The 16355-nt window shown below is 39.2% G+C and overlaps 2 protein-coding genes across 7 annotated transcripts in view; one reads left to right on the top strand and one right to left on the bottom strand.

The window, feature by feature from the left end:
• Nucleotides 1-1929, bottom strand: part of coq4 (coenzyme Q4 homolog (S. cerevisiae)) — a 6893-nt gene extending 4964 nt beyond the window's left edge. Inside the window, exons 1-2 of one of the 3 annotated variants that reach the window (XM_035667973.1) lie at nucleotides 1716-1929; nucleotides 611-760 (exon numbers count right to left, since the gene is read on the bottom strand). In XM_035667973.1, coding sequence (XP_035523866.1) covers nucleotides 611-760; nucleotides 1716-1782 — 217 coding nt within the window. In that variant the 5' untranslated portion in view covers nucleotides 1783-1929. Of the gene's footprint in view, nucleotides 1-610; nucleotides 764-1703 lie in introns of all 3 variants that reach the window. The other 2 variants (XM_035667972.1, XM_035667971.1) reach the window with 2 other exon arrangements.
• Nucleotides 1897-14564, top strand: traf2b (Tnf receptor-associated factor 2b). Of its 4 annotated transcripts, none has more exons than XM_035667965.1 (11): nucleotides 1897-2035; nucleotides 6121-6323; nucleotides 7343-7421; nucleotides 7652-7750; nucleotides 9716-9877; nucleotides 9967-10041; nucleotides 10499-10573; nucleotides 11998-12222; nucleotides 12324-12627; nucleotides 12840-12988; nucleotides 13090-14564. In XM_035667965.1, the coding sequence occupies exons 2-11, from the start codon at nucleotides 6148-6150 to the stop codon at nucleotides 13306-13308; spliced, it is 1563 nt and encodes a 520-aa protein (XP_035523858.1). In that variant the 5' UTR covers nucleotides 1897-2035; nucleotides 6121-6147; the 3' UTR covers nucleotides 13309-14564. The 4 variants fall into 4 exon arrangements, with proteins under 4 accessions (XP_035523858.1, XP_035523861.1, XP_035523862.1 ...); XM_035667968.1 differs by lacking the exon at nucleotides 1897-2035 and adding an exon at nucleotides 2332-2480; XM_035667969.1 differs by lacking the exon at nucleotides 1897-2035 and adding an exon at nucleotides 2493-4121.
• Nucleotides 14565-16355: the final 1791 nt, after the last annotated feature.

Raw genomic sequence — 16355 nt, forward strand, 5'->3', positions numbered from 1 at the left:
ATGTCCGTGCTGAACTTGGGAACCGGCCACCCTCTGGTTCCCAAGCCAAGTCCCTGTGGACTGAGGAACTGCCGCCCACGAGATTGACTTACTTGTTTGTATTTCTTTTTAGATTGGAGCAACCATTTAAATGGGCCTTTATCAGCCGAACTCCATCTGCTAATAAGGCTAAAAGCTCAGAAAGAAACCAAGTAAACCTTTAGATTTGTATTTTTTGGGCGATGATTCAATTTCCACTGGGCTGCAATGTATGAAAGATTCTCCTCGAAGCAGTTAAACAATTACAATTACATTTTAATGAATTTCCAAAGTTTGGAACATTAGGGGGTTTCTACTGCAACCCCGTCAGGAGAGCTGTCCTCACATTTGACTCTTTTGGCCTTTTGCCTTATTTAATTACAGGCAGGAAACGCAGCCTGACTTCCTGGAGTCAAACAAGGGCGGTGCAATTGTATGGTATGCAGCTAAGCAGACGCCCCATAAGAAGACATATTTCATTTATTTAACGAAAAAGAAAAAGAAAGGAATGAAAAGGGAAAGAAAGAGCAGCACAAACAATATCAGTGATGCAGTCTCCAGCCTGAGCTCCGTGCTGACGTGAGAGTCTCACCGTGTCTGTAGGGATTCTGTAGTGCAGCCACACCTGACCCGACGGCCAACAGGGCTTTCTGGATGGGGGTGGTGTGGATATGTCCGGGATACAGCCCATCATAGCAGCTGTCTGTGAACCCGGGGCTACTGTGCAGCTGGTGGACACACACTGCTGAGACAAAGGTGGAGCAACATTGGGGACTTCTTATATAACTGTACCAAGATAGTCTAACAATGCAGCTGTTTAATTGCTCTCACACGACCATAACAACTAGTCAGTGACTTTATTAGGAAAAGCATTTACTCCTGGGGATCATACTACAGAATGGTTTCACTTTCACTATACACTATGTTGCAACTTGTTAATAATTAGGAGCCCATAATAATACACTTTATTCCCCACAAGGATATTTATTTCTAACACCGGTCCCCCCTCCCCCTCCAGCACATTTGCTTTGTCTCCTTCAGGGAAGTGATCATGAGCTGCACCCCACTGATAAAGAACAGCACAGACTTCCCCAAACTTTATGTGTAAAGGTTATGTGTCTGTCAGTTGGGGAAAGTTATTCTACTATATCAGCAGAGCAATAAACATGCTGTGGGCAGATTCTGGCTATCACATCATCTGCAGAAAGCCCACTGAGCTTTAATCACTTTATGAAGTCATGACAGTTTCAGGTTAGTGGAAAACAAAAAAAAAACAGGTCCCTCAAAACAAATATTTCTGCTGTCATTTTCTATAATAATAAGATCAGGAGTTTATTGGTGAAACCTTCATTTGCTTCTCTTAAAAAGTGACTAAAGCTCAGTTTAGTCATTCATATTAATTCAACCACTTTTTAAAATGATTATCCATCGTTTCGTTCAGTTCACACTTGACATTAATATCCTGAAATACCAGTAAATCTTCCACCAGACAACTAACCATTGTTAGAAGCGACAACCTGACTGTAGCTCACGAAGCTAACGTTACCTGCAGCAGAGGGAGTGTGTGCACTCGCCTCGTAGCTTGCAGCTATCTAAACTAAAGCTTTGACATTAAAAATAAATAAATAAATGAAGCAGTGGGTGTATTCTCGCTTTTCCAGATAACGTTAGCAGAAGACACGTACGGAAACTCATACCTTTGGAGAACAACACGCACTGACGCTGTCTTAACCATTGGAAACCTTTAACCGCACACAGCGACATTCTGGACGCGTATACGCATGCGCACAGCAGTTTCGCCACCTCGCTTCCCCGGCGGAGGGGGCGGTGTTTGGTCAAGCCTAATGCACCGTGTAGTAGAGAAATGGCTCCGTCCTCGCCAGCTGCCCTCTAATGAATTAACGAATGTAGCGTAGGAGCAGAGTGTAAACAGCTAAAGGTTGAGCTGCCCTTCTCAGGATATTGCAGACAACAAAACGGTTTCGTTTTCTGTCCGACAGAGACTCAAGACTTTAAGGTTAGTTAGCTGAGCTGGTGCTTCTTCTTAGCTAACCGACTTAATTAAAATAAAAAATAAAAACATAGTTGTCAGTTAGTCAAACACTGCCTTACTTTAGCCTTTTTTAGTTAGCTTGCCTAAAGTTGTGTATCTTATCAAGAAATAAAGTGTTTACATCATGTTTTAACCGCCTGTAACTCAAACTGCAAAGTTATTTATTATATATATATATATATATATATATATATATATATAAAAAGACAACTACATAAGTTATTCACAGACTAAGTGACCACAAGATAGCCATACTGCCTCTGAGTCAGTGGAGTTGCCCTGGTGTGTAATATATAGCCTCACTTGTGCTGACGTGTGTGTGTGTGTGTGTGGGTGTAACTATACCGGGTATGAAATACTCTGGTATGAAATACGTACGCCTTATAACTCGAACAGGGAGGTTTTCAAGGTAAGTGAGTGAAGATTTTGTTGTAGTTTCAGTACAGGTCGCAGGGTGGGTTCAGAGTCTAGAAACCGCTTGTTTGGAGCAAAAAAAGAGATATACGGACCAAGAACATGGCGAACGCATAGGGCGAGCTATTGGGCGCCCTGCCAGCTTTAAAAAAGGCAGTCAGGGACATTTGTTTGAGACAAAAAAAGGGGGTACTAAAGGGGTTTGTTTGTGCTTTAGTTGTTAAGTTTTAATCCAGAGAGCAGCTGTTGGTGTTGGTGATAGTTCTTCCACAGACATGATTGTTTACACTCACTTTACACAGCTGTAACTGGACACAATTCAAGAAGTGTATGTTTTATCACAGCTTGGTTAAAGTGGAGTTAGTGCATGGCTGCTTGCATGTTCTTTGTGCTCTTGTTTCTGACATTTTCAGCCACACTGTACACAGATTCAGGTCTGATTATTGGTCTTTTCAGGATGGTGGTGGAGTATAGTGTCACAAAGAGAAACCAGCATATGGTTTCTACATGATATTTCCTGCTTTATGATTGTTTTCACTGGATTTTTATTTGCTACCCTCTGAAGGTTTCCATGGACACACAAACTAAACACCAGCCTCGGTGTGTGCTTGGTTCGTTGTTCACTGCAAAGGGTCTTTTTCATGTCATTCAACAGCGTTTTACCAGTGCTTACCTGTGTCAGCTTAATGAATCATATTATACCTGTTTTTATTGCTCAGTGATTGTGAAAGGTCGTAATGGGTTACGCACTGGGTAATGCACTTTTCGTAACAGTGAAAACATTTAAGTGTGCCGTTTAAATGTGTTGCAGACTTTCTGAGAATTGTGACAGGGAGTGATGGTGTGACGGCTGATAAGCAGCAGTGAGGTTTTTCTGAGAAATGTAATGTGAAACTTTTTCTCGCCTTAAATGAGGTTTTCTTCTGAAGTTGATATTAAGTAATCTCTGGTGAAACAAGACAACCAAGTGATTACTAATCATTAATCTGGAACATGCTGTTCCCCTCTCCACGTGATAGGGAAGATTTAGCAATATCTTTTGACAAACTCATACAAAAATTAACATGACTCAGTCTTCTTAGAAAGGCTAACAAAATGTCAGTAATGGTTAAGAATTTGCCTAAATATTATGTTTTACACAGTTAAAATGCTTTCTAATGTCATAGATCTAGCTAACAACCTTATGTTAGCACAAATGTTTATTGAATCAAACAAAAAAAAACCCCAGGAAGTGTTAATGTTACTTGAAAGATGCATTGCTGGTCATATGTTGCCACTTGTGACAGTTGAAGTCTCATGAGTACAAGCACTCTAGATATTAGTCTTCTGATCATTTTTTTCAGATTTATAGTTATATTAAGTCATTTTGTGAAGATCATTATGACTGCTAGAGGTTAGAGTGTGTCCTGTTTAGTTGGTTTCAGTCTTCATATGGTTACTGAGTTCGCAGGCCACAGTAACAGTTTGCTAGTTTCATGTACCTGCCACTTTTAATCTAACCTCTCTACAGACATCTTTCAGAAGATTTCCTGCGTCTGAGACACGGCTTAATCTGAGTTCATCACAAAAAGACGATTCAGATCTTTAAGCCATGTCAACAAAAAGTTGACTCTCATGACCAGCAGAAGCACAATGAGTAAGCCTATCTCAGCCTTATCACAGAGGCTGCAAACGTTTGCATGGCTGGCTTTTTTTACAGAGAAGATTTCCATAAATTTCCCCCAGTCAGCTTGTACAGGATGAATAGTGTTCTGTAACTAAACCCTGCAATGTGGGTAGAAAATATTTACTGCATCTCCACGTAGTGTAAACAGGGGTAGCTTTGTTAGGTTTTCCCCATTTTCGGGAAAAGGCTGAGATGAAACGTGTGTGTTTTTGCCAGTGGCATTGTTGATTGACACTGATCAAAGATCTGCTTTGTCTCAAAGCAAATGAATAGGTGGAGACACTGCTCAGAGCTATTGGGCTTGTGTACTGTGAGTTCAAACCAGATGAACTTCATATTATTATAAAACCCTCAAACCTATCGCAGACAAGCAGGGAAGATCTCAAATGTGATGTGCTCATGTCACCACATGCAAAGTTGCAATCTGCTCGTATTCTTTGCAGAATGCATGAGCTGTGTGTCGACATACTGTACTTGCATGCACGTACATAGCATACCACTTTCTGCAGCTGTGTGTAAAACTAAACCCAGCCAGGTGTGTGCACGACATTCACTGAAGAAGTATTTGCTCTGGGCGTGTGGGAATATGTTAGTATAAGATGACAGCATGACATCTCATATAGCAAAAACACTCCCCACTCATTTTCCCATAAGGGACTTTTCAATGACAAATCATGTGCTCATAACTGATTAAATCCACTATTGCATTTACTGCTACCATTGCAGACATGTAGGGGTCAGTGCAACACTGCTTTTCTACCATAAAAGATGTCTAATTGAAAGGAAAACCTAAATAGAAGAGAAAACCAATGTGTGATTGGCATCTTTCAGTGTAGGTCCCGCCCAGGTGCCCACAAGATTCAGCTCAATAGCACTGAAAAGTTTTGGGTTTGCAAAAAAAAACCAAAACCTTTTCATTGCATTGTTGATAGATTTGCTCTCCCAACCCTTTTAATTGTATGATGAAGACAACAGCAACTCCATATAGCTGTACTGACGGCACTGAATGTGTAAAATGATGTTACAGCTCACCGTCTTCAGTTTACCAGAGTGCCCTTCGTGATACTTCCACTAGATGGCACCAAAGGAAGGAATATTCTCGTAAACAAAAGTTGCTTTAAGTTGCTTTTTCGGATGCAAAAAAAAAAAGGATTTTATTAAAGATATTGTGACCACAACCAAATTTGATCCATTGTGCATTGTGTTAAAGTTAAGTCAAACCTTTTCTGGACCCCCAGTATTTGGGAAGTGTAGACTAAAACCATCTTCAGTTTTCTGTGAAATAACAGATATTGCGAAAGCAATATGAGCAGTTTTTTCTTTTGCAGTACTTCTGCTCTAACCGGTTACCATGTTTATCTGATAATAATTCTGTCACCAGTTTGTCAGTTACCCGACAGATTCTTTCTCATAGATATTTCTTTTTTCCTCGGTAGACACTGCTGATAACAGCTCGAAAGAATTCACACGTATCTCATATCAGTTTCATATCTAAAGAAAGGGTTTAAGAAAAGCAGGTTGTACACAGGTTCCACTGTAGCCTTGATGGATTTACATCTTTTTGAATTTCATGCAAACTAGGTATTACTACCAACCATTTTATTTCACTCGAAGATGCCTGCAACATTTGGCTATAAAATATAAAACAAGTTAAATATTTCACAGCCAAACCTAACATGGTTAAACTGGCAGACTCACACAGTTTCATAACGATGAATCAGCCTTATTCTCACTGTACAATTATTTGCTCAAAGGCTTTAGTACAGAACACATGTGCTGACACTGACAATAGGTGTAACTCTGACAGACCGGTATGCAGCTTGGTGTTCAATACCTAATTATTTGTTATTATATGTGACATGGGAAAAACAAAACCTTGGCTGGTATACTGGCTCGTTCCTGTTGCACAAGTATTGTGAAAGTTTTTTCAAACTGTTTGGTTAAGAGCTGTTTTCTTTGGCGTTCACAGGAAATAGCACCAGATTGATGGAGAAGAATGGCCCGAATTTCGTTGGACTGTGCAAACTCTTTACCAGGGATCCCTCTCAGTGTACTGTCAGTGCCCATGGAGAATAAATACAAATGTCAGCAGTGTCTCCTGGTCCTGAGGAAGCCTGTCCAGGCTCAGTGCGGCCACCGCTTCTGTGTACACTGCTTCAAGCAGCTCACCAGGTAGACTGGAGGTCCTCAGACCACCAACAACCGTGTGAAATGCAAACCCCTTCACCCCCTAATGCTTACCCTCTTGTCGGACATGCTTCAGCACATCCTGTGTTCTTATCTCTCGCTCGCATCTGGGAATTTTTTATGCACTCAAGATCAGTTACTTTATGCAAACTCATCCCTCACATGACTGGAATCTAATGGGGTCAGTGAATGACAAGGATCTGACCATGCTGACTCATTCTAAAGGTGTCCATTGTTTTCTTTTCCACTTCTTTTTCACTGACTCACTGGTTGTTCATGAATGCAGTGCGAATGCATTACGAATACATTGGTGTGTCACCTTATGTCTAGTGATACTTTGGGAGTATCATTAATCATAAGGGCACAGTAGAGGGAATTATACTACAAAAAAACTAATCCTATATAACATGCATGTAATGGAGTCTCATTTTGCTAATCTTCCACCAACAAACACCAAAGAGCACTTGTGTGTATTTTTCACGTCACTTTCACCTGGTCTCAAAACCACCAAGTGCCTGTGTCATGTGGATTTCGTTACATGTGAAATGCAGTTTCACATGTAGTAAACTTTAACCTTTACACAAACCACAAGTGAAATAGGTGTTTTGAAAAGGTCATTACATGTGACCTGTTTAAAAAACAAAAACCCCTGCTGTCTATACAATTTCATCATGTCATAGTGATAGTTTCACATGTTCTCTTTGTTTGTGTGCATGTGTGTGTTATTCATTTATTTGCCCTCAATCTTTGCAAAAGCTAATACATTTCCTCATGAATTTCACAAACCTTATCAAGGTTACACATTTCAGCATTCACATAGAGCTACAAGCTTTTTTTGTTTCTGCTGCTGTTGTATTGATTACTGATTCATGTACCTGAGCTGCAGTCCATACTGGTCAGCAGTTGTTGGTAGTAATGGGTCAGCAGGAAATTGTTGCTGACCTTTAGTGCCAACCAGCAGGGTTTATTTTATTTTTTTTTCACAAACCTGTTTTGTTTATTAGTTCTGGCCCAAAACCATGTGAAGCCTGCCGCCAAGAAGAGATATATGAGGAACCAATTTCCATTCTAAATAGTAATGAGGTAAGTTATGAAGTATTTCGTTTCCAGCCAACATTGTTATTTTATGACACATCCTCCCTATCTGTATACCATTCCTCACCCCCACTCTGTTTCAAAGAATAATATATGACTACAGTCTGACTGGTTTCCTCCAACACAGACTACGGACATACAATCCTTTTATGTCTGTTTGCTATTATAATTTGTGGCTTCATGAGCTCACTGAACTGTGTTCTTTGCTCTTTGACCAGGCATTTCCAGACAATGCTGCAGGTCGAGAAATAGCGAGTCTGCCTGCCAGGTGTTTGAACCAGGGCTGTAATTGGACAGGATCCATAAAAGAGTATGAGGTGAAGTATAAAGTTCAGTTTGTGGGGGTGTGTGTGTGTGTTTTCACTGCTTTTGTACTTGAGTGTGTGTGTCCCATTCTGCCATATATTAACCACATGTCAGTTTACCACAACAGTACTGTCAGTATGGTATTTTTTTTCAATCTTTCTAAACCATCAGTACATAGTGTACATATTCTACAATCCATACTTGTTTTTCTCTTCAAGTGCTCATATTATGAATGTGTTTGTGTTACTGCGCTGCAGTGGGGAACAGGAAGTGAAACTTAACATGCTGCCTTGGAAAGTCCCTGTGTTAGCAACAACAACTCAGTGGGAAAGTACCAGGATATAAAAGGGCTTTTAACTCAAGATTAGCATGACTGCTGATTATGGTTAGTTGACCATTACACGGTAATGAAACTGACTTTTTTTAGATTTACCAGTGGTACCAGTTCACAAGGGAACTGGTGAATTTTCATGCAGACATGCAGAAACAGGAATGGATTTAGACAATGAGCTACGCCCTTCAGACAGACTGTGATTTTTATAATAAAGTTAAAGCCCCCGTAAAGCTGTTCTTGTGTTTGCCTGAGTGTTGTCTGTCTACTAGTTCTGTTTCTACTGTAAATATCTACGTGTTGGGGCAAGGTTGTTTAGTAAAGAGACTTCCTGATTATAAGTCTGTGCAAAGGATGTTTGTTTCTTGTCTGTTTGTGGTTTACTTAACTGTCACCTCAAACCAGGATATGTGAGACTGACGTGATGACATGAAAATGAGCACACACGGCTGATGCTGGAGATTATTTTGCATGTTTTGCAAATGTGGTTCCGTCTGGTTAGCTTGCTCATAAAACTTCTTCTTCTGAAGAATCACATGCTTGCTTTTGGGCTCCAACTTCGCTATAGTTTTATTTCAGCAGTCGAGAAATGATTACTATGCTGTGCGACATCCCACGTTCTGTGGGTTGCTGCCGGCTTAGTCATTGTTGTGTCGGAAGATCCGCGCTAGTGGTTAGCTAGCCATTCACACCCAAAAATAGGTCCTACGAATAGGTCTTGGACGGCGTGGTAAGGGCAGGGATTTGTCTGGAATAATGATTCATATTTAGCTTGGTTATTCGGTTTGTGATCTGCTGGCGTAGCGTTTAAGAGTGAGCAGTCAAAGCGAAAAACAGGCTAACCTACCTGCTAATCCTGTTCTGTGGATCCATGCGTGCTGTTGGTAGTCATTGTGAAAGTAAATAACTTCCAGGTTGAAAACTCCGCCTCGCAATTGAGCTCCGCCCACATTGTTTCCCGGTTCTTTTTAAAAAGATATTCATATTTTTATTATGGGGGGCTACTTCATCTTTACAGCTTCTATACCTTTTTTTTTTCAGTAATGTATTTTTGTACTTCCACTTAATTTATTTCTGTATCTATTTTACTTCTGTTGGTTTTTTTTCCTCTGCAACCACTTACTTCCTATTTTTTTTTATCTCACTTCTATAGTCTGCTATTTGTGCTTTTATGGAATCTCCCCTAATTTCTTACACGAACAAAAATTGCATCAATAATTACATAATTACAGAATCATAACTACTTAATATCACTTTTGTAATTAAATAACTACTATAATCTTTGTTGTCACATGCTTTTTTTTATGCAACTGAGATAAAGCAGATGAATGGTTGTGTAAAAGAACAGCTTGTTTTTCCACATTGTCAGTACAGCCCGCAGACATTCACAGGTGTGTCTGGCAGTTACAACTTTTGTTTTGAGAAATAGTTAACAAGGGTGTGACATTTCTATAGAAGTCATAAGATTTTATATGACCCCTTTTTTTATCATCTACCATCTACATCCTATGCACGCAAATAGGCTTTAGCGCCATAAAGGGCAACTGTCTTTCTTTGCTCGTGTCCTAACAATGAATACCACACCTGCTCTGAATGGATGAATGCAGCAATCATAAAACATCTGTCCTCCCTTTTTCTTTTTTAGGCTCAGCACGAAGGTCGCTGTGAGTTCGAGCGGATACAGTGCGAGGCCTGCCACACCTCGATTCTTCGTACGGAGAAGGACAGACATAATGAGAGAGAATGTGAAGCAAGAACCCTGAACTGTAAATACTGCAAAATGACCTTCAACTTTAAAGACATCAAGGTGAGATATAGAAGCTGTGTAAAGCAGTTGCTGGTAGTGTCTGCATAAATGGGCCCTTATTCTCATACTCCTTTTGTGGTGTATTTTAGGCCCATGATGAGATCTGTCTGAAGTTTCCCTTACAATGCAAGGACTGTGGGAAGAAGAAGATCCCAAGAGAAAAGGTTTGAGCTGTTCCTCAAATGACCCTTTTATTTTCCATATTAATCTCTATGTGGGGTTAAGAGATTTTATTTAAAATTACTCTGTATTGTAATGCTTTTCCTCTCCGAATAAAGGCTTCTAGGTGTTTTACTTAAAATAAAGCTATAAAAGGGACTATCTTAAGTTCTACCTAAGCATAGAATATTCACTGAATATAGCATTTACAGCCTAAGCAAATATGCAACACCTTACCCCGAATTCCCCAGAATGCATGCAGAAGATCATACAAAACACAAACCACAGAACATATAAGTTACAATAAATCATTAAACTAGAAGTCTGAGTTCTGACCACTTCTTTCTGACCTCCAAAAAACCCTCCAGTACTTCACTTTCACTTTTCTGTTTTAGTTGATATAATCTTTTGGAGCTCGTCCACTAATTCTTTAACTTTTGTTTTTGTCCTTTCTACTTTCAGTTCAATGACCACAGCAGGTCCTGCGCCAAGTCAAAGAGTGCCTGTCCATTCAGTGAAGTGGGCTGTAAATCTGTGGTATGTACCGAAATCGAACTTGTTTAAACTATGTTGGAAGATGTCTTGCAGTCAGGAGACAGTTAGCTTAGCTTAGCATAGAGACAGGAGTCAAGGATAAACAACTAGCTGTAGGTGGGTGGGTGACAAAATCTTTATACTACAACCTGTGAAAATAGAACGAAAAATAGTGTGGCACGTAACACCTCCCAATCAAGATATAATACGTTAACTAGTGAGCTTTATATGTGCTGATAGGTGGATAGAGCTAGGCTAGCTGTTTGTCTTTATACTAAGCTAAGTTAAATGCCATTAGCTTTATTTTTAGTCTACCGGCATGTGAATGAAGTTGATCTTTTCTTTTAACTCTCGATAAGAAAGAAAAATGTGAAACTACTCGTTTAAAAATCTGTACTAAAAAACGCTTCACAGTCGAAGCCGACCAGTACATCAGTGTGGCTGATATTATCAGACAGTTTTAGCTTATCACAGATTGATCCTATCAGTGTACAGGTAATGTATGAAATATTAACAAATTGCAGTGCAGAAATAATAAAAGTAGTAGTAGTAGTAGTAGTATTTTAGAGTTTAGTAATTTTAGTAATTTTAGAGTTAGTTTAGTAATTTAGATATTTAAATTAATAATTTAGCACTGGGTTGCCATTACATAATCATTTCACCAGAGAGCAATGACAAGGTTATTTTTTAACTGTTATTTCTCCCGCTCGGTTCATATCTTGGTCAAAATCATTTATAGGCACTGAAAACGTATTTGATCAATTAGCTTCTTACCATGATCACTGGGGTCGTACATGAACACATTACTTTCTTCACATTAGAGATTTCTCTCTGGGCTGTTTTTTGTCTGAGCTCTTCTGACTGCTATAAAGTGGGCGGGGCTCATTTAAAAACAGTGATGTCACATACGTCCCTGTACCAATCAGGGTTGAGCAACATTCAAATCAAAATCTGATGACAGTTGAGTTGAGCAGTTGTTTTCATACGTTTCCACCATTGACAGTATAAATACAGTGTTTCCACACCCTGATGAAGCAGATTAGATTAGTAATTAACTGTTAAATTGTTACTTTTATAGTTTTGAATATTTAATGTTATATTTGTTAATATTAATGCAGTTGTTAAGATTCCAAACCAGATTGTTTATGTTATCTGTCAAAATCCAACAATTGATAGATTTTTTTGTGAATAATTGAAAAATATTCTATTGTTTTGGCTCTTTCACAACAAGATTATTATTATAAACCGTATCCTCACTGAAACAGAAAGACCCAACTTTACAACCCTGAAAACTTAAACCACAAAGCATTATAGCTCAGTTAATCACTGATACAATCTGACTGGACCAATTAAGCACTGCAGCTTGAAGGTTTTCAGTTTGGTCCGACTTACAGTAGCAGCTAAATAAATTCTGTTGTGTTTCTCAGATAGAGAACGGGAAGCTCAGCGACCATGAGCACAGCAGCACCATGGAGCACTTGCGTCTGCTGCTGCCCATGGTGCTGTCCATGGTTCGGACACGCGCTGACGCTTCTGGTCCTGGAGAGTGGCAGGAGGACTCTGGTCTGGGCCTGTACAGGGCTCCTGAGGAGGGAGTCCCTGTGGGCACCGGAGCTGCAGCCTCTGTGCAGTCTGTGGACTTGGAAAAAAAGGTGAGTCTCAAATGGGTTATATTCTCTTTGTTAACCACTAACATTCATAGGTTTTGAATGAGAATCTAAATCTATTCGTTGCTTCTTATTTTCTTTGACAGGTAAACGCTTTAGAAAACATCGTGTGCGTCCTGAACCGAGAGGTGGAGCGCAGTTCCTTCACAATGGAGGCTTTCTCGCATCAACATCGTTTAGACCAGGAAAAAATCGATGTCCTCTCCAACAAAGTGCGTCAGCTGGAGCGGACAGTCACGATGAGAGACTTGCAGCTGTCTGAAACCGAACAGCTGGTGCGAGAACTGCAATTCTGCACCTACGACGGGATATTTGTCTGGAGAATCGCCGACTTCTCACGCCGAAGGCAGGATGCCGTGGCTGGCCGAACACCTGCAATGTTCTCTCCAGGTGAGATGAAAGACATGTTCACCACCCATCATGCATTTCAAAGCTCCTCTGTGTCTGTCTTGAAAGGTTATTTGGCGTGTAGTCAAGGGAAATTCCACTTCAATACACCCTTGTTTTCCTTCAGGGAGTCTATTTGTCACTCCCATTCTCACATGACATTGTTTTTTTGGCTCTCGTTTTACATTCTGGGTTCTTCTGTTTCTCCCTCGCAGCATTTTACTCCAGCAAATACGGATACAAAATGTGTCTGAGGCTCTATTTGAACGGCGACGGGACAGGGCGAGGAACACACCTGTCGCTCTTCTTTGTTGTCATGAGGGGCAAGTGCGACGCGCTGCTCAAATGGCCATTCAGTCAGAAGGTAGGAAGACTCATAAACCATCTTTTCCACCCATTTTAATCCACCGTCGCCACAATAAATGGCACAAAACCAACTCTCCTCTTCTCCACCTCTTTTCCCAGGTGACTCTAATGCTCTTGGATCAGAACAACAGGGAGCACATTATCGATGCTTTCCGCCCTGATGTCACCTCCACCTCCTTTCAGCGGCCGATCAGTGAGATGAACATCGCCAGTGGCTGCCCGCTCTTCTGTCCGCTGGCTAAACTGGCTGGCAAGAGCCCGTATCTCAGAGATGATACAATTTTCATCAAAGCCATTGTAGATCTCACAGGCTTATAGGGTGTGGACTGTGGAAGTTACACCAAAGCATCAACAAACTACAACAGTAACAAAGAATATAAACAATAATAGGAATAATAAGAATTAATAATTATATATATATATATACTATTTATTAAAACTATATCGTTATATGTATTATAATATATCTACACTATACGTTAAGAATGACAAGATTTTCTTGGGAGTGTCACATTATGGCGGATATACAAGGGCGTGTAAAATAACAATCATGGAGGTGGATCTGTAATGGTTATGGACATCCATCTTAAGTGAATAAATCAATGTGACTTATAAGATTTATGTTATTTTGTTAATGTCTTGTATATTAAAGAAGAACTTCGACCACATATACAGAAATATATATAGCAGGCGTTAGGGAGACGTGCTTAAAACAATTAGAGAGTTTTAGTTACAACAATTAAATATCTCTAATGATAAAAGCGGGTCTCAATTATCACAATGTGACACTCCTGGCATTCAAATGAAATCTTATAAATAACTAATATTTATATCAAATATATATATATATATATACTGTGTATATATACTATAATTATAATAATACTCCATAGTCAGCTTTGCATTGTGTGGTTCTTCACATCAGTCTCAGTATAGTACAAATATTTTCACTCTAATAAAAAACAACAGTACTTTAATGTTAAAAGTAGATATAGCATGCAACTCTTCATCATCAACCGTCACCTCTAGTGTCGTAGTGTAACCCAGCACGTACGTTTGTCTATATGAGTATTTGTTTGCTAAATGAGTGTTAACATATTAGCTCGAACTTACCGAGTAACCTAGAGAATGCGCTTCAAAAAAAAGGCCTTACATTGACCACTAATACAAGACTGGAGTTTAATTAATAGCAAGTATAGCAGTTTAATATTGCAAAACAAACACTTATATACTTATATACCACTTAACTAAGTTATAATCTTCATAACTTATATTCCATATTTATTATATCCATCTCTTTTCAGTATACATTATTCCTAGTAATAGTTTATACTTTATACTAATAATACTTTGGTGTAGTTTTTGATTATACATGTATGACGTACTTCTATCATAATCACCCTTTGTTGAAGATTTATTATCTTTGAAATGTAGAAATAAATAAAAAACTATTGAGACAATTGTGACATTGTTTGTAAGCTCTTGGTCATTTACTTTGTTTATAGTAAATATGTATACCTGAATGAAGTACAACATTAAAATGTAAAAGCCAACTTTGAGTTTTTGATGAAAAATATTCTGGAGTAACAATAAAGAATTGCATACTTCACCTTGGTCCAAACAGTTGATTAAACAAGAAAATACTGGAATAATGACAATAATCATTAGATTCAGCCCTACACAGAGAAACTATATCCACTACTCTACCTGTAGATGAAGCAGAACTTAGATAACAGTCATAGTACACACTAGGGCTGCACAATACAGCGTCAAAAAATGTAAATATTGTTTAATTTGATAGATATTACGATAGGATTTACGGATTTGCGTCACAATTTCCAGTTTCACTGAAAGAAAATGATTCAAATCCTGATGATCTGACATTTATTGGGGTCTGTACCAAATACACACATTCAGAGAACAAGATTTGTTTGTTGTCTCTGCAGCACTACAGTACTTCATTATGATTGCATGTTCTGTGATTTGGATATTGTACTTAGCCATATCTCGATAATAATTTGATTAAAGATGCACCCTTAGTACAGATGGGCTTTATTATAAACAACCATTATCATGTCTACCCTATATGTTGACGTCATCAAGTGAGGATCAGCAATAACAACTGCTTATGTCATAAATTGCCGAGAATTGCAGTATCTTCATTGAGTTCACCGTGCTGATATTCATCTTGTGATGTTCTCAAAAAGTTGCATGTGAATGAGACAATTTTCCCCTGTGGGCCACTGTAGGCGATCTTAGGTGGTTCTCGGGTGCTTTCTGGTACGGTTGAGGGACGTATCAGTTTATCAAATCGCCTATAGCAACTGGGACTGTTTACACCATCTGCAGACAAAAATAACAACCACATGCTAAACCATTGCCACAAAGCTGCCTATCAGGCTGTTACTGGTTAGACTGGTTACTGGTGTATTCTGTTTGCTGTTGACATGAATGTGGTGGACATGATGTACTTTTCCTCTAAAATTTATGTTTCTACCGACTGTTGGCTGGAGTCATTTCCCAAAACATTATATTTAACAATCTATAAAAGGGGAACTCCATGAAGGTCAGTTTTGTTACGAAGGGCAACTACTCAGCCTATGAAAACAATTACGTGTTGTTCTGGAGTTTTATTAAGTTTAAGTATGGGGGCAGTTACCAGGCAGGGTGCATCTAATAAAAAGACGCTGTCGGTGGCATTATGGGAAATGTTTAATGCCGTGTTTTTGGTATTTGACTCATCCAGTGGACACAGTTGTCTCTGGCTTTTCTGTAGTACAGTGTCAGGGAAGGTGCACATTACTGAGACTGAAACGAGAGTGCACGTCAGTTTCCTTCTTAGTTGCTTTATAACCCCGTCACACACAGACCCCGTGGGACTGAATGACGCAATATATCGTATATCAGGTTCAAACATCCAGATCCAACAAACGATCGCTTGTATTTCCCTCGACTACATGCCAAGAGTTATGATCAAATTACATGATCTTAGCTCATTCAAACTCAAAAATAACCTTTCAGGACTGATGCAAAGGACCTTTGAAATGCATAATGGGTGTTAAGATGTCACTTAAGGGTCAGGTCACAGTCAAACCAAGACTAATAAGAGTCTACAGGCATGCTTTCAACTAAATACTAACATCAACATGCTAACATGTTTAGCAGGTATAATATTTACCACGTTCATCATCTTAGTTTAACGTGTCATCGTGGTAATATCTGCTAATTAGCACAAAACTGTCACTGGTTGTTCAGATATCATCAAGTATTGGTCCCCAGATGATGTATCAGTCTGTCTGTCCACCACTTTAGTCCAGACTGATTTATTTTAACAACTACTGGGGGCCATTGATGTTGACATTCAT

Source organism: Morone saxatilis, unplaced genomic scaffold (assembly GCF_004916995.1).
Source record: "Morone saxatilis isolate NCDOM2014 unplaced genomic scaffold, NCSU_SB_2.0 Contig21, whole genome shotgun sequence".
In the NCBI taxonomy this organism is placed as follows: domain Eukaryota; kingdom Metazoa; phylum Chordata; class Actinopteri; family Moronidae; genus Morone; species Morone saxatilis.

Bases quoted from the DNA above. Each gene is read 5' to 3' on its own strand.
- traf2b (XM_035667965.1), top strand. From the start codon at position 6,148: ATGGCCCGAATTTCGTTGGACTGTGCAAACTCTTTACCAGGGATCCCT. The intron at 10,042-10,498 runs GTTTGAGCTGTT...TTCTACTTTCAG, and splicing joins AGAAGATCCCAAGAGAAAAG to TTCAATGACCACAGCAGGTC. The intron at 12,989-13,089 runs GTAGGAAGACTC...CTCTTTTCCCAG, and splicing joins AATGGCCATTCAGTCAGAAG to GTGACTCTAATGCTCTTGGA.